This window comes from Dermochelys coriacea, chromosome 10, assembly GCF_009764565.3.
Source record: "Dermochelys coriacea isolate rDerCor1 chromosome 10, rDerCor1.pri.v4, whole genome shotgun sequence".
Lineage (NCBI taxonomy): Eukaryota > Metazoa > Chordata > Testudines > Dermochelyidae > Dermochelys > Dermochelys coriacea.
Window position 1 is genome coordinate 57,019,925 of NC_050077.1, and position 25,651 is coordinate 57,045,575.

Genomic DNA, 25,651 nt, shown 5'->3' on the forward strand with positions numbered 1-25,651 from the left:
ACCATTAAAATGCAATTTCCTTTACTCCTTAACTTTACTGTTATTGCTTTTAACTGTTAATCCATGTTATTCAGCAAAAGTTAGATTTTTATTATACTCTGATAGCCTACTGGTTAGGGGTCCAAACCACAATAAGCTTTCGTGAGCTTGCATCCGATGAAGTGAGCTGTAGCTCATGAAAGCTAACGCTCAAATAAATTTGTTAGTCTCCAAGGTGCCACAAGTCCTCCTTTTCTTTAAGCACATAGGTTATGCTGGCTCTAGTAGAGCTTCACATTTCTGCTTTCACATGTCCCTTTCCCTGTTGCATGGGTTGAAATGGAAGCTCCTGTGTCACTGGTATTATGACCTGCTTTCCTCTAATTTTTCTTAAATGGTTACGCACAGTTATCAACAAACTCTATACATGAGCTTCAGGAAGTGAGGTGGCAGGAAAAGTACCTCCAAAATTTTCAGCTTTGATACTGGGTGCCTCAACATGGTGGGTGTCCAAATTGAGACACCATGGTCCACTTAAAAGAAACAAACTGCACTATATATATAATGTGTCTGCCATGGATCATAGGCTTTACCTCTCTTTTTTTAAAAGAAAGGAGTGGCAAATTTCAGATCTTAAAAACAAAACAAAAACTTGACACTCCTGCAAGTTTGGGACAAACACAAAAATCAACTTAGACCCCTCACCTCTCCTTTTAAGATACAATAAATCCTGAAATTAAACTAGCATTTCTAAATCATCCACAATGCAGTAGCTTACACCACTACTCGTAATGTAGAGCCTTTTGTGTGTCTAAATCTTTTCCCAGACTCTAACAGGATAGGAATAAACAGTGTGAGCCTTCATATCTGATGAGATCACATCTTGGCTGTAAAGGTCAGAAGGCAGGTATAAGCCAGGGATGAATGGTACCAGGAGCAGATCTTCTGTTTCAAGCCTTCACCAGAATGAGAACTATGCACTGAAGATGTCCACAGATATCACTCCAGGGTTATGTTGTTGTAACTGAGAACACAATTTGGCCCTCTCTTTGCAGATGTGTAAATTCTGTGCCTTAAATATATCCCAGGCTGCCTTAAATACCATACTATCTCTTCCTTTCTCTTTCTTAGCCAGTAATGAGCTATCTTGTTCTGCCATCCTTGTTATTTAGTGCAGCCAGGGAATTTAACCTTTCTTTTCTCTTTCTGTTTCAACTTGCTCATTTTAACACTGAGGGACAGAGGTGCAAATATAGGTTTCTTGAGGATTAAATAGCCCCTCTCTGGGTGATAGAGGGTCAGCAAAGTAGTTCTGACACATGCTGCTGGTATCTTGATTTCCTAAATATTTTCCTGTTGATTCAGAGGAGAAACATTTTTTGTAAGACTAGGTGAGCTCAGGCCTGCTGGACTTGGTATTTCCATGGATAAAGATATTCAGGGTCTACTTTGTCATGTTGGGAGTGTTGTCCTGAGGCTTGTTATGGGGCAGATGCTACCAATGTAAATAAAACTCTATGGAACAGTCTTCTAATAGGTATTCTTGATTGCGCTCACGTTATTTGTTGGCATATAGTCAACTTGCAGATGCACATGCAATTTGGCATCACAAGCATTCAGTAGACTTTTTGTCATTCATGCAGGGTGACTCTGAGATCCATTTAGCACTTCACATTGTTCTTCTGATACTTCTGACAATTTTGTAATAAACTATTTGGTTTCATGGTGCTCTTCAGCCCTCTAATTAGATCCATTATCATGGAAGGCTAAAAGAAAATAATAAATCTTCAAAATGTTTTTGTTGTAATTTTGTTGCAGTATACGGGGAGTTTGATCAGACAACTTTTTAAAGAGGAAGAATTTGGAAACTCATCAAGCATAGTGACTTGTTGTTAAACTACTTTATTAACTAATTAACTTAAGCAATATTCTTTAACTAGTCTGTTTTAAAATGCCACTCCCAAGCTCTGAAATTTACCAGGAAATGTGCATAAACTGCCACTGGCTGCTATTCTGTCCACAATCCAGAGTTTGTTCCTTATCTTTATACTGACTTTTTTTTTTTTAAATGAAAAGCAACACACATCACTGATTACTAGGTACAGTAATTTGAATTCCTTTAGGAGCAGACTTGCAGATGCATTTCAATCAGAATTGACATACTTAAGATTTATCTGACTACCATAGTATTGCAGTATTAGGTGACCTGAAGTTAACATAGATTTCATGTGCCATTTATCATCTCTTTAGTGGTACCTAAAGTCTACCCCAGGTGGGTGCACAAGAAGCTTCTACTTTCACTCCTGCACAGAGGCTTTTTGCTATTCCAGGATACTCTCTGATGCTGCTCTTCAAAGGGTGTAGCAGGATCTATTCTTGCTCAAGCACCCCTGTTCGTCTGATGGTGCTGTGCCTGCAGTGGGCACAGTATCTGTGGCACTCCTACTGAGGTAGTGGACCTCTGCTTGACCCCCCCCCCCCCTTCTATACAGAACTGTGGCTTAAAGCCACAATTTGTCCTTTTAATGGCAGTTGAGTTACAAGTGTCTGAGCAGTGCTAGTTTGGTTTAAGTGGGGCTTGATTTTAGATGAGATGGGTGCGGAGTGGGGGTGGGGAAAATTGGTTCTTGCTGCCAAAATAAAGCAATTTGAGTTTCTTAACTTCAGGGAGAGGACTGAAGGGAGATGAGCTCCCTTTATTTAATATTTGCCACTTGAACCCCGGTCACAGTTTCTGGACATTGATTAGTGCAAAATGTACATCAATAGGTATTAGCTGTTAATTCCACTCCTCCTCCCCTCACCACTTATGGCAGTATTGAAATGTGTGTTTAAAACATTTGTCACTGAAAACTTGTGTTGAAAAGGATTTAATGAGTTATTTTTGGGATGTGTGCCCATATTAATTTCCATTAGAGAAAGTACAGCAAGCCAGTGTTCTGTAATGCAGCACTCCATTGAGTCACAATGGGGTGCTCATTGTACTACAGAACCTCTGTGCATTGCTCTGGCAGTCTCAACATATTGGAGCAAGATATTTATTTGGCCAGTGCTATCCATCTGTAAACATATTTTCTTTGTCTATACATAGATATGCAAATAATCCAATGCTGAATTGTCTTGTAACTGTACTGAGGAGGAATTTTTATTTTCCTTGTTTAATAAATGACCCTTTTGTCTAAGCCCTAGTATATTGTATAGGGAATGGCAACCTCTCTTTCAAATGTTAATCCAACTCTCAGAATTTTGTAAGAGAATTTCACAGATAATTCTTTCTATGGGCCTGATTCTTGTCCCATTTGCACCAGTGTAAACTGGAGAGAATTCTGCTGAAGCTTATGAAGTTCCAACAGTTTAAGTGACTTAGAATTGGGCCCCACAGGTTTTCATAGCAATTTCTATAGAACCCTACGTGATACCTAGAAATCTCTATTGGGTTAATTTCTGTTTAATTCTATAGGACTTTCCTGTAGAAAAGTGGGAATCTTTAGTTACTGTTTCACTGGCACCCTGTGGAATTAAGCATCCAACTCCCATTTAATTTCTTCCTTTGCAAATCCCAGCTGAAAAAGAAAGGATTTTAACATCACTGGACATTCTTCTGTTTTTCCATAGAGCAGGAATAGCTCCTTACACTGCCTTGTCAGTGTGCACCAGCCCTTGTTTAGGGATGAGAGGGCTCATCATTCTTCATGCCAGATTTCTCCTGGGTTTCTCTGAGACAGTCATCAGTGGGGGGCCAGTTTTAGTGGCTACATGACATGGATACCTACTAGGAACTAAAACACTTCACACAGGCCACCAGTCACCAAATAATAGCTTGCAGTCACCACCAACCTGGCAGCATTCAAAAACCTAACCTACAGACACATGGCTCCCTTTCCCAGTCCCCTGAACCTCCTTGGCTTCTGTTTACTACTACTGCTGCTGCCTTACTCCCAGCATCGTGAGAACTGATGATTGGGCCCTTGGAAGTATAAGCAAGGCAGCTTGGGCAGTCTGAACTAGTACATATAGTTTGGTTAAAAAACAGCTTGCCTCCTGCCAGACAGAAGCTCTCATTAAGGAAGGGTGGCTGAAGAACTAAATCTCCTGATACCTTTCCTCTGTAAAAAGAGAGAGTGTCTATATCTTTTGACTGGCTATCTCTGGTGTCGGTGCTCCTGAAAATTAGCTGACAGTAGTGCTGACATATGTTGTACTTGAATTTCCAGGCATACATGCCACCAGTTAATTAGTTAGATTTTTCTAATAAGATGGCTCAATTTTTCAGAGAGGCTGGTAGGACCTTGGTTCTCATCCCAAATATGCATTTGATAGTTTAGCCTAGCTCCTCTGAGAACTAGCATCCACCTCATGAGAGAAACAGACACTATCAATTGTTGTTGATAAACCCATATTCTAGGGGAGGCCCAAATTAAGCTAGTACGAAGGCTGGAAGACCTTTATAGTTCTAGGAGGTTGTGTTTTGCTTTCTTTGCATCTCACAGCACCAAATGAGTACAGGGAAAGGCATTGGTAAGCTTTAGAAACAGTTCGCAGCTGTGGTTGTAGAACTGCTCCAACTAGAACTATCACAGCAAAGCAATGCTTTGTATTAAGTACAGCAATGTTTCTGCCATTGGGATGCATAGGGACTTTCGCCACTTACAAAAATGGGGGAGAAATCAAAGTAAAATCCATCTGCCTTCATCCTAGTCTGTGTCATTCACTCCAATCACTCCACAGCCTGGTGTTTCCATCTTCTGGAGAAGGGGTATGTGTAACATTCCCCTGGTGTTATCTGGACCGGTGATCCACCAGGTCACTCCAATCCTCAACTCTGGGAGCCAGCCTTACCCTGCTTTGCTGTGAGAACCCCCACTCCCGGGTTGTTCCTGCATAGCCTCTAGCATGTAAGCTGCTCCTTGGATTGTGCAACCAGGGCCGGCTCCAGCTTTCCAAGCAGGTGCTTGGGGCAACATTCAGAATGGGGCGGCTGTCCGTGTCCTGTGGCGGCAATTCAGCGGCAGCTCCGCCGCTCTTCCAGGTACGGCGGCAATTGGCGGCAGCTCCGCTGCTGTTGGGGCAGCGTCAATTCGGCGGCAACTACTTGGGGTGGCAAAATTGGTAGAGCTGCCCCTGTGTGCAACCTAATGACACTAGCCAATATCTCTGGTCCCATACACAACCCTAGGAACCTTCTGTCAAGGCTAATGCCTCACTCTGGCACTTTGAGAGCAGAAGGTGGGGGGCCCACCAGGATTCTAAAAATTAATACTTGCCACTCCAAGCTTGTATTAAACTCCCAAGATTACAACTTCTCTCTAACCTTGGATGGGTAGATGCTGCCACCACCAAAATGCAAAAGCCCTTGGAACCCAGGAAGGCGCACTTGGGAATTCCTTCCTGTGCAGTACCCTCCAGCCTTTTCACACCTTCCCCTCCGGGAAAGAGCTGAGAAAGAAAACAAAAGAAATTAGCTGTTGCCTCCAGCTAATTAAACAACATATAGGTACACCTCTGAGAACTCCAAAAATCCAATCCTGTTCTTTAAAAAGGTAAATTTTATTAAAAACTAAAAGAAAGAAAATACATCTGGAACGTTTTTGCTAGATTTTAAAAATCCCACTTACAACAATTTTAAACATCAAGAATAACCTTCTTGAGGTCCAGCTTAAAGGTTACAAGCAAAATGAAAAGCATTTGGGGTTAGCACAGAGGAGTTCACAAGCCAAAAAGAAATAAACAGAAATAAACTTAATCATGTCTTTCTAGACTGATTTATGAGTAGGTTTTAGGTATTATCGGATGATTTCCATACCTGACAAAAAGCTTTTTACAGCATAGTCCCAGCCCTGTCTCTGCTCTGTCCCCTCTCTCCGCTCTGTGTGAACTGCCCCTCTGTTCCGGAAGAGTTTTGCCTGGGCTTGTTTTAAGCCATGAGGACACATTTTCAGCCTCATAACTATATACATGAAATTACAAACTATAACATTATTTTAACAACAATGCTCAGTGCATCATGAGCCTTCTGAAGATACCCGACATGACAAACTTTGCATTGGATACCACACAGGCATAGTATAAGGATGAACATGGGGGTGCAGGGTGTTCCCCCAAGATATAGTGTCACAGTATGTATTTGAGTGCTCCAGACCGTGAGTCTGCATTCCAATGGGGTCTCCAAACTAGTGGCAGCAGGACTTCAGCGAGGGCATCTGCGTTTTACAGCTTGGCAACTGATGCTTTAAATCTTAAAGTCTGCTGTCTTTAAATAATTATCTGACCCCCATCCCCCCCAATAATTTCCCACTACTCTGAACATTTAAATAGATAATTTTAAGGATTCTTTCATTTTTAACATTGATATCCGATGAAATTATAAAAACATAAAAAAATGAATTCAGCCAGGCCTAATTACACTAATTCGTGGAGTTGTGGAGGAAAGACCCTGGAATGAGAGACCTCTGTTGTAATAATAAAGCAGATGAGTAAGGGGTAAGTTCTGGTTAGGTGTAAGGGATAAGGCCCACAGCAGGGTGTCAGGCTTAGGAGATCAGGAGTGAAGTTTCCTATGAAGGCCAATACAGGAATTAGAAACTTTCCTTACAATAAATTCTCTCTCAAAGACTGCTTCTGGGGCTCAGTTATCCTACTGTGGGATATGGGTAATTCTCACTGAAATCATCCAGGGATGAGCAAATCAGCCCCCCCCCCCCCCGAACTACTGTAATTGGAAGACAAAGTGGATTCTGGAAACTGGGGAGAAGGGGAGAGACAGAGGGAGGTTAGTAGGAAATATGATGGATAATAGAAACTGAGCAGGATTGGAGTCCAACAATACTGTCAGAAATCTAGCTGAAAACTCCCTAGGCTCCCTCTCAATTTTCAGTGATTAATTCCAAGTATCGATCAGTGCTTCATTTATGACTTCACCATGAGGAGGTTTTGATCCATGCCATGATTTGGTTGAGGATCAGTGTCTAAGTGGCCCCAAAGAATACTGCTAACAAATATAATGGTCAGATGTTGAGCCCTAGCCACTGACCTTGCACGCTCATTTTTGTATATAAAATTGCCTACAGTCTCAGATGTGAATGTAGACCCATTTTTAGTCCTACAAATAGCTATTGTGCACACATGTTGGGATGCACTGCTACTCATGCTGTGTATGTGTACATCAGCTGCAGGCACAAAAAGGAAAGGAATACTTGTGGCACCTTAGAGACTAACAAATTTATTTGAGCATAAGCTTTCGTGAGCTACAGCTCAAATGCATCCGATGAAGTGAGCTGTCACTCACGAAAGCTTATGCTCAAATAAATTTGTTAGTCTCTAAGGTGCTACAAGTACTCCTTTTCTTTTTTGCGAATACAGACTAACACGACTGCTACTCTGAAACATGCACAAAAAGGGATTCCCTAAATCACAGGTTTCCTGAAAATCTGTTCCTATGTCTTGGGAACTTTTAATTTTGGAAGGATTGTGTGATAATTTACATTTAAAAAAAAATTTGGTGGTTTGCAATATGCAGAGTAATGAGTATTCATTTGATTAGACCCAGGATTCTGTTTTCAAAGGTGGGCACCTTTTTAGAATGGCTAGATTCTACAGCTGCTGATCTTAGGTGATAGGCAATAGAGAATGGATATTTACACCTTGATTAAAAATTTGTAACAAAGCTTGAGAAAGTTGTTTTGAGCAGTGACTGCATGATGGGACACCTAGATAAGTGGCTCCAAAATATATTTGGTTAGTGCCTCCATTTTGTGATGCACTGGTGCTTGGGGGAAGCTTATGCTCTGCTGTAGTTGCTGGGTCTAACCAGTCTTTATCAATTTTTTCTCTTTCTCTCTCTCTCTCTCTGCCTTTGCCACCTCCTTTTCTTTCTTTGAAAATTTTTGAAGCAGAATTCAAATTTGTGCACCATGAGGCAAATGCGCCCAAGCGAGTAAAATGTTTATACATTTAAAAAGTTTTAATTTGCAATTTGTGATAATAGTTTTACACCATGTAATTTTATAAATGTCATTTTTAAATACTATAGAAAAAGGAAATTTAACCATTCTTCATGAAGCAGAAGTTAGTTTTAAGCATTATGCTTTATGATCTTTTTTATAGACAATCACGAGCATATATCAAGCACATATTAATCATGATCATTATTAATCCATAGGCTTCTGCCCATTGATGTCCACTTTCACCTTTCATTCTATACATGTCTGAAAAGATTTTGATAAACATATAATAGACAATTTAATAAGTATGGCATTATGTTAATTTATATGGGTTTTCAGATAGACATCATAAATTTAAAAAAAAAAAAAGAAAAGAAAAACAAGAGTTTGTTTTTTAAATTTTAAAATTTTCCTAAAAAATATCAATAAATGATTATCAGCTAAGAATAAGATATGTAATTACAAATGCATTTTAATTTCCTTATTGGTCAAAATGTCAAAGACGGCTAAATTAACCTTACTGTTTTTCCCTGTGATCTTTTTCATTTGCCCATTCAATATAAACTCTGTCCGGATCTATTAGTCCTCCATCCAGCTGGTAACTCTTAATACACATCAGCATGTCCAAATGATCTACTTGTAAATGATTCCGTAGTTTGTTTTTTAGAGTGTTCATTAAGCTAAAGCCATGCTCACAGTCTGCACTTGATGCTGGGAATGTTCCTCCAATATCCATCAACTTTGCAAGATCTTGAAACTGTTCGTTCTGGTGAGCAAATGTCACCATATCCGGGAAACTTAAAACCAGTTGGCTTTTGAGTATTTTGGCTACTGCAAACTTGAAGTCATTGTACTGACTATAACAATCTCTTTAGCAAGAAAGTCTTTGTATTTTGAAAGGGATTTGACCTGATGAATTCCAAAATTGAAGTCACACTTAACTATTGCTGCACAATCAAAAGCGGACCACTCCTGGACTTCATCCTCTGGAAACCTGTCTGCCAAATGTGCACACAAGATGTTTATGAAAGTTATTATGGATCTGGTGTCAATTACATTATTTTCTTGAGAGCTCATATCTAAGAGAGCCGCCTCCTCCTCCTCTCTCTGCTCCTTGTGCCCCTCCTTCTGCCATGCCCTCTGAAGGTGGCCTGTAGGATCAGGACCTCTGCCTGCATGCATGCTCTCCCTGGCATTCTGTTCCTCCTTGCAAGGATCAAGGAGCATAAGATAATAGTGCTGATTGCCAAATCTTGCTGACTGTCCAATCTTGGTTAATAGAGTGCATCTGTTAGACTGTTTACTTTTTGTTAAATCTTTGGCGTGAAAACAATTTGACCATGTGGAGCTCCTTTAGTTCCCTTACACTTGTGCAGTGAAGTATACATGTTAGATGGCATTCAGTTCTGTTCATCTCTGGTCAAGAGAGAGCTGCTTGTACAGGGAATATCAGTCATGATGATGGTCAGAGCAAAACATAATGAGTTCTTGTTTAACTGATTGGTTCCTTAACAGCGAACAGTCATCAAAAATGACTTATGGCAATTTAAAATATATTAAGACTTATCAAATAATATCACTCATTTTTCAGGCTTTAGGTAACAGTTGCAAATTGACTGAGTAACTAAGCTCAAGTGGGCAGACTGGACAGCATCTTTCAGTATGCTCAAGCATCAGTAAAGTCATTGATGGACTCTTCTCCCCTTCTCTCTAACCCCCTCCCCACACAAAACTACCAGATTTACTTAAGATGTGGAGAAGGTAGAAAGATTTATGAACAGCAGCCATTCAGGAGTTGTCTGATATGCAGAGAGGGTGACGTTGGTTGAAGTAGCAGAGAATTGGTCTATAGAGAGTTGTGGCTGCAATACAGGATGGGGAGCCAGAAACTCTTGAGTTCTAATCCCGTTTCTGATAGTGACTTTGTCAAATGATATACGTGGATGAACTCTCTGCTTCAGTTCCCACTGCCCCTCCCCAAATATTAACCTACCGTCTGGTGGTGGTTTGAGGATTAGTTAAGGAACTAGATTTTCCCTGACACATTTGTAACCCCACTAAAATTAATAGAGTTGCACAGGTAAAACTGAAGAGGAGAGGGGCTAATATAAGAATGGGTTAGACGTTAAGGTTTTTATTGGTGAGCATGCACAGACGTTGATTTCACCTTACGCACAAACCAATGAAAACATATTTCCATTAATAATCATGGCAATGTACAGATAGGCAAAGTAAGAAAATGCTGCTTGAAAATTGTAGTTTGATTTAAGAATATTTATTTTGTATATTTTCATATTCGATGTTGACAATTTGTGTTTTAACAGTTATAAATCTTTAACTTTTTGACTCTCAACATCCACTGTCATTAAATAACTGTCCTAGCTCCCCTTAATTTCTTGCAACTCTGAACATTTAAATACTTAAAACTGAAAAAATGCTTAAACCCCATAATTTCGCATAACTTGTAATTTTAAATTGATAAAAACAAAAAATCTTAAAAAATAAATATTGATATAACCAATTGAAATTATTAAAAAAATTGAATTCTGCCAAGCCTGCATAAGAGCTGTCACAGAAGTGAAAAGAAGCTCACTGTCCAGTAGGAAGATAGGAACCTAGGCACTTAAAACTTCTTTTCTCTGTACGACATCTTTGAGGATAAAGCTGTAAGTACAAATTGCCTAGCATAGGAAATATCATCAAGTATTCCATCAGCATCTAAGATACCTATGGCCGAAAGAGTTCCTAGAGGTACATGTCATGTAGACTACAGAGGATGTCAGGAAGTTTGTTTTTCCCTGAGAGGGAGAACAAAGGGGTCAGACTGATTGATTGGTCCATCTTGCCCAGTATCCTGTCTTTCGACTGTGGCCAATGACAGGTGGCCCAGAGGGAATCAACAGAACAGATAATCATCAAGTGATCCATCCCCTGTCGTCCATTCCTAGCTTCTGGTAAACAGAGGCTAGGGACACTTCAGAGCATGGCTTTGCATCCCTGCCCATCCTGGCTAATAGCCATTGGTGGACCGATCCTCCATGAATTTATCCCATTTTTTTTTAAAATTCTGTTATAATCTTTGCCAGAGGATGTTGTGAAGGCTAAGAGTTCCACAGGTTGACTGTGCGTTGTGTGAAGGAATACTTCCTTTTGTTTGTTTTAAACCTGCTGCCCAATAACTTCATTGGGTGACCCCTAGTTCTTGTGTTGTGAGAAGGAGTAAATAACACTTGCTTATTTACTTTCACCACATGAGTCAGTCTGGGAACCAACTGGCTAAGTGGCAGTTCTGCAGAAAAGGACCTGGGGATTACGGTGGACGAGAAGCTGGATATGAATCAACAGTATGCCCTTGTTGCCAAGAAGACTAACAGCATATTGTGCTGCATTATTAGGAGCATTACCAGCAGATTGAGGGAAGTGATTTTTTTCCCCTCTATTCAGCACTGGTGAGGCCACATCTGGAGTATTGCGTCCAGTTTTGGGCCCCCCACTACAGAAAGGATGTGGACAAATTGGAGAGCCCAACGGAGGGCAACGAAAATGATTAGGGGGCTGGGGCACATAGCTTACGAGGAGAGGCTGAGGGAACTGGACTTAGTTTGTCTGCAGATGAGAAGAGTGAGGGGGGATTTGATAAAAGCTTTCAGCTACCTGAAAGGGGGCTACAAAGAGGATTGAGCTAGGCTGTTCTTAGTGGTGGCAGATGACAGAACAAGACACACTGGTCTCAAGTTGCAGTGGGGAAAGTCTAGGTTGGATATTAGGAAAACTATTTCATTAGGAGGGTGGTAAAGCACTGGAATGGGTTACCTAGGGAGGTGGTGGAATTTCCATCCTTAGAGGTTTTTAAAGCCTGCTTGATAAAGCCCTAGCTGGGATGATTTAGTTGGGGTTGGTCCTGCTCTGAGCATGGGATTGCACTAGATGACCTCCTGAGGTTTCTTCCAACCCTAATTTTCTTCTATGATTTAATAGATCTGTATCATATCCTGACAGAGATAATTCTGTTTGTTGGCATGTAACATCATTTGGTAGCTTTCCAAGCTGAAAATAAACAAGAAAAGCCATCCACCAATTTCCTTGAGCTACCTGTGGTCCACTGCTGAAAGGAATGGGTTCAGGCCAGCGATCTTAGTTTCAGCTATAGCAATGGATCTGTATAACCTTGACAGTAATAGTTATAAGTTGGGAAACTCTTGCCAAGTGTCATAGGTTATAGCCATCCCCAAAGTGTTTCCTCTCTGAACATCCGCACCAGTGTGATCACTTGTGTAATGGTAGAGGCAAACTGCCGTATGTGGTGATAAACTTTGCAATTGTCTCTGACTTCAAAGAGAAATCTTATCTTGTGAAAACCTGTTCATCTAGCAAGTGGTGAAAGGAGAGAATAAGATAAAGACCATTTTCTGCAAGTTATGTATCCATATTGAGCAGTAGATGAGATTAATATGGATCAAAGAAGGTTAAGGGCGTGGGAAATTTCTTATGTAGCCACTCATTTTTTGTATATTATACTGGTTCTTGGACTACAATCAGACTGGTTGTGTCTCTGTCATCTCCTTGCAGTAACATCAGGGCTTTATTTTATACAACACTGACTTTTCTTAAATGCTCTGAAATGCAGCCTCTCCTGTATTGTAAAAGGCATTTTTATGATTTGATTTTGATTTCCCAATAAGTCTATTAGGAGATTGGAGGGAAAACACAACCTATTTTAATGCCTTTCCTACTGAGCAATGCACCGATTAGAAGAGACTGCCTTACCTCTATCCTGTCCGGAGCATTTGACATAGAACCTCCTGGTCATGAAGGATCTCAAAGTGGTTTATAAACTGAAGACGTAAACCACCATTCACAAACCCCCACAGGATTTCCCACTCTTTACTTGTTGTGGAATGTTCCACTGCAGCAAAAGAGGTTCCTCCCAAGTAAAACACAAATTAATCTTTTAATATATTCAAAGGTCTTGATTAGAAGAGAGACTGACACATAATGTGTTTACATAGCTGTAGTTGGTAGCCCCCCTCAATGTCATAAGCAACCCCTCACCATGATGAAGCTGTCAGAATAATTCCCCTTTCCTCCTCAGCTCTCCCCACATCCAAGTGTATGCGGAGTGCCATGCTCCTAAGTGCCGGAACAGCATAATATTTTCCTCATGCAGTTTGTTACTGAAAATTTAGAGGCCTTCAAGGGAAAGGAGTATGCAGCTTTCTCTACCTGACACTTCTAGAGTACATTAGTTGGGGGTGGGGAGAATGCAGTATTCTTGCACACTTTCAGATGGCCATGTGGTCACCAAATTTCTTGGTCCAGATCCTGGTCTGTGCTAAAGCCACTTTGCAATGCTGATGCAAAGCAGCTCTGAAGCTGGTGTAGCTGACCGTGAGAGGATCTTTGTAGTGTAGGGGCTGTTCCACTGGTGAAGAGCTAGTGTAATAACTCCTACACTGTCCCCTTTCTGCAGCAATTGCAGGAGATCTAGCTCAGATAAGAGGCATGGCAAAGACAGGGCCGGCTCTACACTTTTTGCCGCCCCAAGCAGCGCGCCGAATTGCCGCCTGAAGAAGAGGGCTGCCGCTGATTTGCTGCCACGGGACTGTGAAGATTCAAGCTGCCGCCGAATTGCTGCGGCGGCGAAAAACCCATGCCGCCCTAACAACGCACGGACAGCCGCCCCTTTAAGATTGCCGCCCCAGGCACCTGCTTGGAACGCTGGTGCCTGGAGCCGGCCCTGGGCAAGGGCATGTTTATACCCACTTGAACCCAGCTGCTGTATTAGCATCTCAGGGCCATTGGCTTATGCTGGGGGACCAGTCCAGCATGCTGTTGGGTCAGAATAGTGGGAGGACAAAGGGGGCTAAAAGCCACCTCTTCATTCTCCCTCCTGAGTTGTGTTGTGTGCTCACCTACTGCAGATGGGGTATTTTTTCTCACCCAGTTCAGGTTACATGCTGGAAAAGACTTTTTTCCTTCATCTAAGGAGGACAGGGCAGGATGGATTACTTCAGATAGATCTCTATTTATGGGACTCTTCTCAAAAAACCATTGTTCGGATTCCATTGACACACTTGTTGTTGGGGACTCCAAAAGCTGTTAGAAAGGAGCAATGCTTGGGATTCGGTGGGCTTCCTTCCACAGATCTATCTTCATGTTGAAGAGTCTTTAATACCTTCAGGCATTAAATTAAGATCTTTTTTGCTGCTTTATTTTCCAGAGTGCACTCTTATACCTCCAGATAAGTGCACATTTCTACACAAAGGACTAGAATCAATAACCAGAAAAAGAAACTTGGGTGTTTGGTTTTTTTTTTATCAAGACTTCCTGACGAAGCCTACATGTTGTCTCTACGTGTCGGGAGCTCTCTATCTCTATTCTGTTTTACACTGGTATTAAGTGAACTGACTGCAGAGGAATTATTCTTGTTATATTCTAGGGGGAGGGAGAAGGGCTCCTAGTGGAACGCATAGGTGCTTTCTTCACTGTAACCAGTTATCCATGGTATTGTCATAAATTGACTCTCGATACAGTTGGTCAAGAGTTGATTAACTTCTCCTTTTATCTGGGAGGCTTTTATTATGGAAAAACTCTTGATCCTAAGCATTTCAGAGAGGAATACTTCGTAATGGCATGCTCTCTCTTCCTTCGCAGACTATACGGCTATGAATTACCATAGTTCTATTGCTCAGTTGGTAAAGTACGAGTCTTTCCAATAGCTTTTCATAATGGTTTTGGCTGGGATATTTTCAGTGTTAGAATCAAAGTTGTTGCTTATGGGTTGCCTAGTGATGCTTTTGTGGCAAATGATTTCCCCACCTCTTTCATATCGGGAACATTTATACAATACAGTGCAACATTTCACAATTGTACAAGTGTTTTAAATATAGGACACAGTCAGCTTGTCTATCCTTTCTTGAGCTGGGATATTATTATTTTTCTGGTTTTATTCCGTCTCCAAGGTCTTTTGAAGTATGAGGGCTGTTTTAATAGGACATAAAACTCAGCAGCTAAGACTGCTAGGCAAAAGTTGTTGAACTGGAGATGAGATTGTAAGTGCATATTAGCATTGTAAGAAAATAACCTTCTCAAGAATTTTAACTACTAAAAACAAATGTTAAGATATTCTGATTTTCTAACGTCGTGGTGTGTTTTTTTTTTTTTTTTTAAGATTAAAGAGACACTATTAATCTGAAATCTAGTCAGTTTTCCCTGCCATTTCTGGGGCTTCATAGTTGCGATTCTGTGTGATTCATCTCAGACTTTGACAAAAAAATTCTCCTCTTGCTAAATAAACCACACATGCAAAAATTGAACATGACAAATATACATGACCTAATAAAATTCATTTACAGAAGTGGAAGGGGGAGCAAACATAGGCTTAAAATGGAAATCTTATTACACCTTGACCATGGAGAGAGATTCATCGTCCTGTTACAAGAAGATTCTGTTCATTTTAGTGTTTTCAATTAACCCTATTGTCATTTTGTGAACTGGGTATCAACTTAACCTACCCTCCTCAGGACTTGTGGGTTCATAAATCTAAAACCTTCCTAATCAACTTGATACTGATATCATTCCTGTGGGTTTCCTCCTCACCTGACATCAATTAATTCAGTCTCTGCTCATGATTCATGTCAGAATAGTACATTTATCAACTAATCATCAACCCTATCATTACATCTACAAAATCCACATTTCAACAATTAGCATATTTATGGAGTTGAAAAGCTCTTCAGTGGATTTTAGAGGCATATAATCATCTTCAAGTACAAATACATGTTCAGTATAACCTTCTCTCCGATTCCCATAGTGATGACTCACAGGGTAGTGTAAGTTTAAATGAACTGATGAATTAACTCATGAAACTCTTGAAACTCATGAAAACAATTCATAAGAAAGCTGCATCAATACTAAGGGACTTGGTTATTCCCAGTACAGTGAGACTGCCTCCGGTACAAGCCTTGTTTTAGATGATCACTTTAAAATCTGTCCAGAGGTTTCAGAAGCATTTTGTTTGACCTCTGTTAGGCAGAAACCTGCTTTCTAACATGATTTTTATAAGGGAAGTTTTACTTTATAATATTTATTTATGCCAAACAGAATTTTATCTCTCCCAAATGTGTTGGACGGGGCAACCGGTTTAATACAGATACTAGTAATATTTCTACTTCTCTTGTTCTAGGGCTTAATCCCTATCCTATAGGGATCGCCTACATCATGAAGAAGCCAAGGGAAACTGCCTCCCAACAAACAAGGCCTTTGCGCTCTCATGTGGCACTGATTCCTCTGTCTTACAGGAAACCATTAGCTTAGGCTAGATCTGTTGAAAATTTTGACTGTAGTCATTCCTTTGCATTTTACAAGGTAAATACTTGAGCTCTGTTAATTTCTGCAGTAAAATTTGTATTTGCTCCACATAGGCTAATGCAAGAAAATGCTTTAACAATGGCAATCTGCAGCACAACAAAACCTCATTTTCACATGACAGGGTTTATGAATTTTGTGGGAATTAGATCCCTGTCATCCAGTTTTCAGAGATGAGTTTGGTTTTTGTAATTAATAAACAGTTTAAGAGTTACTGTATGATTCAAGCCCCCATGCCACCAACAGCAAAAATTCAGTGTCCATCAGCATATACCGGATATGCAGGGTATATACAAGTTATCCAGCTTGATAAAGTTGCTGTAGTACACACTGCTTTTTGAAAGTGTTGTGAATGTAGTGAGTGGAGGTGATCCAAGGAACAGATACTGTGCATAGATTAATAGATAGGAGCAGCTAATAGGTAGGCCATACTTTACTGACATGTCTGTCATTTTATTCAGACTATCTATGCTTTAAGGGATATTTGATTTTTCTTTTTAAAAGACAAATCTTGCTAATGTTATTTGCTATTGAACTTTCCTTAAGTTAAAAAGAGAGATTATAAATCACTAGAAAATACTTTTAAAAAGTCACTCAAGTTTCATAGCTACTTCAAGTAGCCATTGTCAGTAGCTGGCAAGATACCTAATCCTACCAGAAAGATAAATATCAAGGGAAACGTAGCTCGGCTTGCCATATATTTGTCAACAAGACAAAATAGGTTACACAGCACATACCAATTCTGAGTTTATGTATAAATCTAGATGACGGAAGCTTCACACTTCAGGTTAACGTAGTTTTATGAGCTTGCTTATTGCACGTGTGTACACACCGTGATTAAAGAGGGAGGTTTCTGTGTTTATAGCTAATATACAAATAATGGCAAATGACAGGATGTAGAATAATGTACAGGTTGAAAGAGTGACTAAGTCTGCATGGGAATTCATGAAAGTGAAATGCCATCTATCCACAATAAACAAAAGGTGCAACTTGCAGAATTCCATGTGAGAGGTCCCATGAGATTTAAAAGGTTAAGATACCTAATAAATTAGCTTTCTGCATATTTTCAAACCTTCTCTTAGGAGAAACTTTTAAAAACGTTGATTATCCTTATGGCTATTGTGTGTTTTTTTTTAACATGCTGTTGACTCCCCAGAATAGCTTCCTCTTTTCTTAACTTCCTGAGCCCCATCAGATCTTTCCAAGTGATTATGATGATTTAGTACTCTGGACTACCAGATACTTTATGTAACTTTGATATGTGGTGCCAGGGCTCTATTAGTTTCTGTGCAAAAGTATATTTTGTCCTGGATGGCTGCTGTTCTCAGTCCCTGCATTTTAGGGCAGTGGTTCTCAACCAGGGGTATACATATACCTGGGGGTACGCAGAGGACTTTTAGGGGGTACATCAACTCATCCAGATATTTACCTAGTTTTACAACAGGCTACATAAAAATCACTAGCAACGTCAGGACAAACTAAACTTTCATACAGACTATGACTTGTTTATATTGCTCTATATACTGTATACTGAAAAGTACAATATTTATATTCCAATTCATTTATTTTATATGGTAAAATAAGAAATTTTTCAGTAATAGTGTACTGTGACTCTTTTTATTTTTATGTCTGATTTTGTAAGCAAGTAGTTTTGTGACGTGAAACTTGGGATAGGCAAGACAAATCGGACTCCAGTAGTCTGGAGGTGCTTTCCCCACTGCAGTCTCTCAAGCACTTTCTAGAGGCTAAGGGAACTGGGATTATTTAGTCTGCAGAAGAGAAGAATGAGGGGGGATTTGATAGCTGCTTTCAACTACTTGAAAGGGGGTTCCAAAGAGGAAGGATCTAGAAAATTCTCAGTGGTACCAGATGACAGAACAAGGAGTAATGGTCTCAAGTTGCAGTGGGGGAGGCTTACGTTGGATATTAGGAAAAACTTTTTTACTAGGAGGGTGGTGAAGCACTGGAATGGGTTACCTAGGGAGGTGGTGGAATCTCCTTCCTTAGAGGTTTTTAAGATCAGGCTTGACAAAGCCCTGGCTGGGATGATTTAGCTGGGGATTGGTCTTGCTTTGACCTCCTGAGGTCCCTTCCAACCATGATATTTGATGATTCTATTTAATTTTACTCAATATCCTATTGACATTATTTGAAGAAGGCACACATGGAAACTTAAGACCGTGAGAGGAGTTTTGAGAGAAGAAATGATATAATGGTCAAAACTGGGCTTTTCATAGAACTGTCTTACTGCCTTGCCTATGGAGATATAGCTACATCAAAGGGGATTGGGAACTTGCAGACTTTAAAGGAATCCTTAGAACCCGTCTTAAGCAGAACCTCAAAAACACAGGAGTTTTTTCCAGCTTCTCAGGAACACCATCTCTAAGAGAATGTCTTTCTGAAATTCAGAATGACGTGTAACTTGCAGTATACTAGGAAGATACAAATTTCTTTTAATGTCTGGGTTTGTATCTCATTGCAATATTCTGTTGGCATCACATTCCCCCAGGAACATGTGGGATGAGACGATTATCCTGCAGCGAAATAGAGGAAGAGAATACATCTGGAAAAAAACAAAACAAAACTGAGTGCTCTGCTTTGAAACCATGCTGGAGACAATCCATGTTACATACCCACCCTACCTTTTCTGTTAGCATCACGAATGTAAGACAGTTGGCCTCTAAATTTCTGATAGCTAAATACCAGATTGCAGGAAATGAGATATTTGTTTCCCTAACAGTTTTCAAAATTGTCTTTTAGTTTCCCAGGGCATCTGTCAAAATGGTCCGATATTGCCATGTGTGGGGTTGGCTAGACTTTAAATGAGAGCAGGCCTGTTGTTAAACTATGTCCTAGATCCTCAGCTGGTGAAAATTCAGTATCCGCTCTGACTTACTTCAGCTGAGAATCTTGCCCAAAGTATTGCATATTTTTCTCAAAGAAATGTGTGTACTTCTAAGCAGTTGAATTTGGGGAAGGGGCATATTTTGAAAAGGTTATTGGTCTCCCACTGGCAATGGAATAGCTGGATGAAAAGATTGATTTTGCTGAACCAAAACGCTGTGTTGCTGATAAGGAATTTGCACCTGTCATGCTCAGGTATGTGTGACGATCTGGCACGACCAATCTCCAGTCCAGTGTGTTCCAGTTAAATTTGTTTTAACCCGGCCAACCCCTAAACACCTTTGATTTAAAAAAAAACCATAGAAAGGAGACTTTTTGGTGTCATTAGATATATTGTGTGATTTTTTTTTTCCTTAATACATGCAGATTTGTCTTTGGCAATCTCCTGGATTATATGGGATGTGTAATTTGTCCCATTACCTATAAACAATGCATATTTCTGGCACAGGGCACCTAACTATATCCATTTAAAAAAAGTTCTCATAATCCTTGTCTTTCTCTAGCTGGCTTTTAATTGTCTAGCTGGTTGACAGAAGTTGCTAGCTCCTTATCTTTGAGCAGCAATGCTCTAAAGTTTCTGTTCACCGCATTGCATTTCAACACATAGCTACTTGTAAATGGCAAAACATAGGCAGGGCTTGATCCAGCTCTGAGATGCATAGATATAGGTTCAATCCTAACATGAAATTAAATTTAGTGCTACACTGTGTTCCTCTGAAGTAGATTTTCTAGATTCTCACCCAGGGGTGGCAGGTTTGTATAATTTTTGGTGGTGCCCAGAATGGGTCCAAGTCCTGCCTCCCCACACCTGCCTTGTAAGCCAATATATATTTTTTAAAATAATGTAAAAATGAACTGGAAACAGTAGGCTTTTAATAGTTTCCCTATATTGCACAATGTATGTGTGTGGGGGGGTGAGGGCTTTGGCTTGGGGTGCAGGCTCTGGGGTGGGGCTGGAGATGAGGGGTTTGGGGTGTAGGAGAGGGCTTGGGTAGGGCAGAGTGTTGGGGTGTGGGGGATGAGGGCTCTGGCTGGGGATGAGGGGTTTGGGATGTGGGCAGAGCTTAGAGCTAGGGCAGAGGGTTGAGGTGAGGGATGCAGGGTGGGGCCGGGGATGAGGGGTTTGGAGTGTGGGAGGGGGCTGAGGGTGGGGCAGAGGGTTGGAGTGCAGGTGGTGAGGGCTCTGGCTGGGGGTGCAGGCTCTGGGGCGGGGGATGAGGGTTTGGGGTGTGGGAGGGGGCTTAGGACTGGGGTATAAGGTTGGGTGTGGGGGCTGAGGGCTCTGGCTGGGGTGCAGGCTCTGGGGTGAGGTGGGGGATGAGGGGTTTGGGGTGTGTGGGAGGGCTCAGGACTGGGGCAGAGGGTTGAGGTGTGGGGGGTGCAGGCTCTGGGGTGGGGCTGGGGACGAGGCATTTCAGGTGCAGGCAGGCTGCCCAAGGGCTGGGGCCAGAGAGGAGGACTCCACAGTCCCCCCAGCCCTCTCTCTGAGGGGAGCTCCGAGGGAGGGGGGCCCCCTCTTCCCCTGCCCCTCCCCCGGCAGCACACTTACCTGGCACTGTCACTCCACGTACTCCTAGGAGCTGGGCCCTCTCAGGTCCAGGAAGCTCCCTCACCTCCCCTGTGGTGGATGCCGGGGGGAGGGGACTGCCATCACATGTGGCCTCCTCTCCTGCTGCAGCCTGCTGCCCATCACCATAGCCTCACGGTGGATGGGGCTGCCCCTTGCCCAGTGTGGGGCAGGAGTGGTGGCTGCAGGTAAGGCCGAGGGAGGGGGAATCACACTGTCGGACACTCACCCAAGCCCCAGCAGCTGCTCAGGTGAGGTCTAGACTCCGACTCCCAGAAGTCCTTTGGCGTCACCTCCCGGTGGGTGTAGGGGAGGGGAGGGCTGCCAATCATGTGTGCGCCTCTTCACGTCCTCAGGTGCAGCAGTTGCCTCAGCCTGCCTCCAGCGCTGATCTTGTGTTGTAGGCAGGGACTCTCTGGGGCCAGGGGGTGGCAAGTGGGGGCGGAGGGCTGCTACAGGGGAGGGCCGGGTGAGAGACCTGGCTCCGAACATTGGTGGAGCTGGCCCCGGGCCTTGAATATTCCTGGAGCCTGGGCACCACGGGCCCATACAACTCGCCACCTCTGTCTCATTCATATTTCAAAATCCTACTGCTGCTATTGGACACCCAGTATGTTGACTGCAACTTCAGACAAAGAATCCCCAGTGCCCCAACACTTCAGAACTTATTTACATGATATAATGGGCTAACAGAACTCATGTATGTGTTTGCAAAACTAAAAGTCACAAATATAAAATGCTCTATAACTAGGAGGCGAAGGTCCAGTGGTTAAGGCATTGCCTAAGATCTGGGTGACCTGGGCTCAATTCCCTGCTTTGCCACAGGCTTCTGATGTGACTGTGGACAAGTCACTTAGCCTTCCTGTGCCTTGATTTCCTCCATCTGTAATGTGAGGTTGGTATCACTGCCCTACACCACAGGGGTGTTGTGAGGAAAATACTTTAAAAATTGTGAGGCACTCCAATAACTCTGGTAATGGGGCCACAGAAATACCTAAGATAGCTAGACAGACTATGTGATGAATTCAGAGAGGATGTATTGGCTCTTGCGTTTTGGCTGGACCAAAAAGGAGTCTTATCTTCTGCTGTGTGCACTTGAATGCTTAGAAAGGGTATTGGTACTAACATTTGGAAACCCTTTTAAAAAAATCTTTGTCATAGCCTAAAAAAAACTAAATGACCCTAGCCCATGTGAGGCAGTCTTGAAATAATGGCATGGCGCATGCTGGCGCACCGGAGGGGAACTGAAGCCGCCAAAGTGCCATAACAGAGGCATGAAATAAAAAGACAAATACCATTTTTAACATTGGCTATTTATACTTTGTTATTCAAACCATGATTCGGCAGTCCATTCCTTAAGTTCCATTAACTTCAGCGGGACTTAAATATGTGCTTAAATATAAGCATGTATTCAAGTGCTTTGCTAAATAGGGGGTAGAACTTAAGTTCTGATCTGAATTGCTGTAAAGTCCAAAGGAGTTCAGCTACAGATGTTTGGTTGGGACCCATCTCTAGTTTCATAGGCATCCTGGAAAGTATTGCATAAGTATTGACAAATATTTATTTTTTTCTCTATTTCTATAGGATTTGTGTGTAATCTGCATTACGTTCTAACACACTGAAGGCTTCATATTCAAGGATCATGGTAGACAGTTTAATCGTATCTTTGAGGTAAGTTGTACAATAACATTATTTTTAATGATATAATATGCTCTTGCCAAAGGCAACAAGCATCGATTGTGTATCTGTAGACTTTAAAAACTAGTGATATTTTAACTATTTGGACCATTAGTAGCTTAATGCAAAGTCCAGTCCAAATAATTGAATGGTTAAGTGCATAGATGACTTAGAACGATCAGGCAAGGGCAACCTTTGGGGGGGGGAGGGGAGAATTGGAAAGTTCCCAATGTCTGTTCCTGTTCCAGGAGGACTTCTTTTCATCTTGTGTCAGTGTCTTGGCAGGATTTCTTGTAATTTGCAGATTTTTTTTTACCATTTTTGATGAGATCTAATGACTCCCATTTTATAGTAAATGCCTTTTAAATAATTTTTATTCTTAATGCATACATTGCAGTTCAAAGTTGTATGTTCTTGGCATGATTCACTCTCATATTCATGACAGCTAGGGCACTGCGTGTTTCCTTTCATTTGTATGAAAATAGACTGGAAGTGACCCCTCAGGTCCAACCCTCTCTCTTCTGAATTTCAAATGCCAGACTTTGGACTCAAATCTCCAGATCCAAACCTGCTTCTGTCTTGAGCTTTCAGCTTGAATTTCACACCTGAATGGATCTTCTCTATATTGCAGCCTATAACAGTACTACCTTTTCTGTGGAGACTTCTCCCAGCGTGCCCCCACGCAGACAGACTTAGAAGCCCCCATGCTCAGGGAAGTCACTCACCATGGCTGCCAGAGGCAAAGGGTATGATACAAAGTGGTCCCACAGCTTATACCATGAGGAGATAACTGTCCCCCCACCATAATCAATAATTGGGGAGAAACTCACTGAGGGATCCTTATGGGCATCTTTCCGACTGTTGGGTTTTCTGTGGGGGTGGAGGGCCTTTTGACATTTCTCCCCAGTTAAGAGTATTAGTGTCTTCAACTGGATGTTGATTTAAACAAAAGGTGGCATAGCCACTATGAGGGAGTATGACTGAATACTTTGCTGTGTTCTCCACCAGGTGTGAGATGGATGTTTTGGTTTGACAGTTGGATATATCCCTACATACTCCACTTCGAATATTGTGCTTAATTTTGATGTGTGCTCAGTATTTTTTTTGGCTTTCCCACGTATTTAGAATGTCTGTAACAAATCTTCAGAGCAGGATAAACCTAATTTTGTAGTTTAGAGAATTTAGCACTAGTCAAGCATGATAAATAAAATTACCAACTCCAGAGAAGCGGCCAAAGTCAACTAAGTCAAAGTGAAATAACATGAAATTAAAAAAAAAAAATCACAATCCCTCAACCCAGAAGCTTTCCTTAGGAAGGCTTAAGTATTCCTGCCAGATTTCCTATGTGCTTGAAACAGTAGGTTGATAACAAATGTTTCTGGCAGACCCAAGCACATACACAGAGACAAACTATAAACTACCCTCATTGTCCCTGTGCATGCGTGCACACACATGTTGAATTGTAATCCCCCTTTCTAGAGACTGGTCAGGAAAAGCCTGGCACAGAATAATCACACACATGCTAAGGAGTTCAGTTTTGAAGAGGGGATTTTTAATCTGGTAAGTAATTTTCTTTGAAGATTATAGTCCTTGCTCACTTGAGAACTGCCACCCTCATGCAGGATTTTATTAAAATGTATTCATAGAAATGTGCTGCGCATCGATAGAGCTTGGCTTTTTGCTGTTCATGAAAGTTTGTTTCCCTATGCAAATGCTGAACTTCCTATTGCACCTTCTGAGGGAACAGGGAGAGTAGAAGCCAGACAGAGGGTGAAGACCTCTGAAAAAGTAAAGTGGGTATTCAACTGGAGCAAATCAGATGTTCCAAAACTATTATGGGGATCATAGAATGTGAGGCTGCCAGAGGATGTCTGTGATTTGTGTTCTAGCTAGGAGTTTGTCATATTTCCATTAAAACTTCACTGAAATGGGGCACTATGAAGGAGATCACCTTCCCATGGGGAAAAGCATATGTGGCTCCTGGATTACAGGACACACTTGGGAAGGCAGTGTGTTCCGTGGTTAGGGCACTGGACTGGGAATAGGAAGATCTGAGTTCTATTTCCAGTTCTGCCTTTTATCTGCTTTATGACCTTGGGTAAATTACTTCCCCTCTTTATGCCTCTTTTCTCCCTCCCTTTGTCCTTGTTTGGAAGTGCCCCCCTCTTCAGGATGGGGGCTGTCTCTTACTGTGTATGTAGAGGCTCTGACTCTGGGTGGCTGGAACCTCTGGGTGTTACTTTATAACAAATAACAATAAAAGATGCAGCATGTTTTTAAAAGGGATTTAAAATGTTCTGATTTAAAAACAAAGAAAAGAAAACAAGACTGGCACTTCCTAATTTAGCTTTAGTTTTTATCCTTTCAATGATTATTGCTTTGTGCAAGAGGACTAGAACATGATAATGAGGTGGTGATAGGAACTATATAATACTTATTAGCCAATGGCCAGTGCTCCACCCACAGTATGTCAGTGAAGGTAAACAAATATCTTCCTAATGTATCAAACAGTTTTTCTTGAGTTTTCTATGTTTGTGGTAACAAAATGGCAAGTGTAAAAAAGTATCTCTGTCTATTAGGCCCCTATGACAGTGTACATCAGGCCTTCTCTGCCCTTGATGGGGCCGTTGCTGCCCTGATACACCTATTCGAAGGAGACGTATGACCTGGGAAAGAGGGATAGTGAGTATAGACCTCCAAACACTGCCTAGAGAAGTGACTCAAGCTTGGCATTGGGGGAACCAACAAGATTTTCCCCTCTGTCAGTTAGAATCAGGAGGAGGCAGTAGGCAATCACGATCCACCAGACAAGATAAGAAGGCTTGCCTGCTCCTCCTAAGGAGGAGTGCTGGTTAGGGTTACCACCTTTTGAAATGCAAAAAACCCAACATGCTCCCCACAAGGCAAGCCCACCACAACCCCAACCACAAGGTAACTCTACACACCCACATCAATAGCAACTTTTTATAGTATCTAGAGAGATAAGATCTATAGATAAGATTGATAACATCATTTTCTTACCTTAGTCATGTTTCTCCAAGTTGCTTTGTTTGTTTCCATCTTCACTGACATCCTTCCCCCTCCTCGCCCCCAAACTGCCTGGATTCTTTATTTTAACTGTATACTTGAATATGAATTTTCTGGAACTTTATACATAAAGAAAATCTATTTAGTCTATTTCTTGAATTTATATTTGCTGTTTGAGTTTGCCATTTGC

The 25,651-nt window shown here is 41.5% G+C and overlaps 1 protein-coding gene across 3 annotated transcripts in view; it reads left to right on the plus strand.

The window, feature by feature from the left end:
* Positions 1–25,651, plus strand: part of THSD4 (thrombospondin type 1 domain containing 4) — a 600,466-nt gene that overhangs the window by 9,654 nt on the left and 565,161 nt on the right. For 2 of the 3 annotated variants that reach the window (XM_038420562.2, XM_043493645.1), the window contains exon 2: positions 22,342–22,428. In XM_038420562.2, the coding sequence (XP_038276490.1) occupies positions 22,400–22,428 (29 nt within the window). In that variant the 5' untranslated portion in view covers positions 22,342–22,399. Of the gene's footprint in view, positions 1–16,104; positions 16,287–22,341; positions 22,429–25,651 lie in introns of all 3 variants that reach the window. The other variant, XM_043493644.1, reaches the window with a different exon arrangement.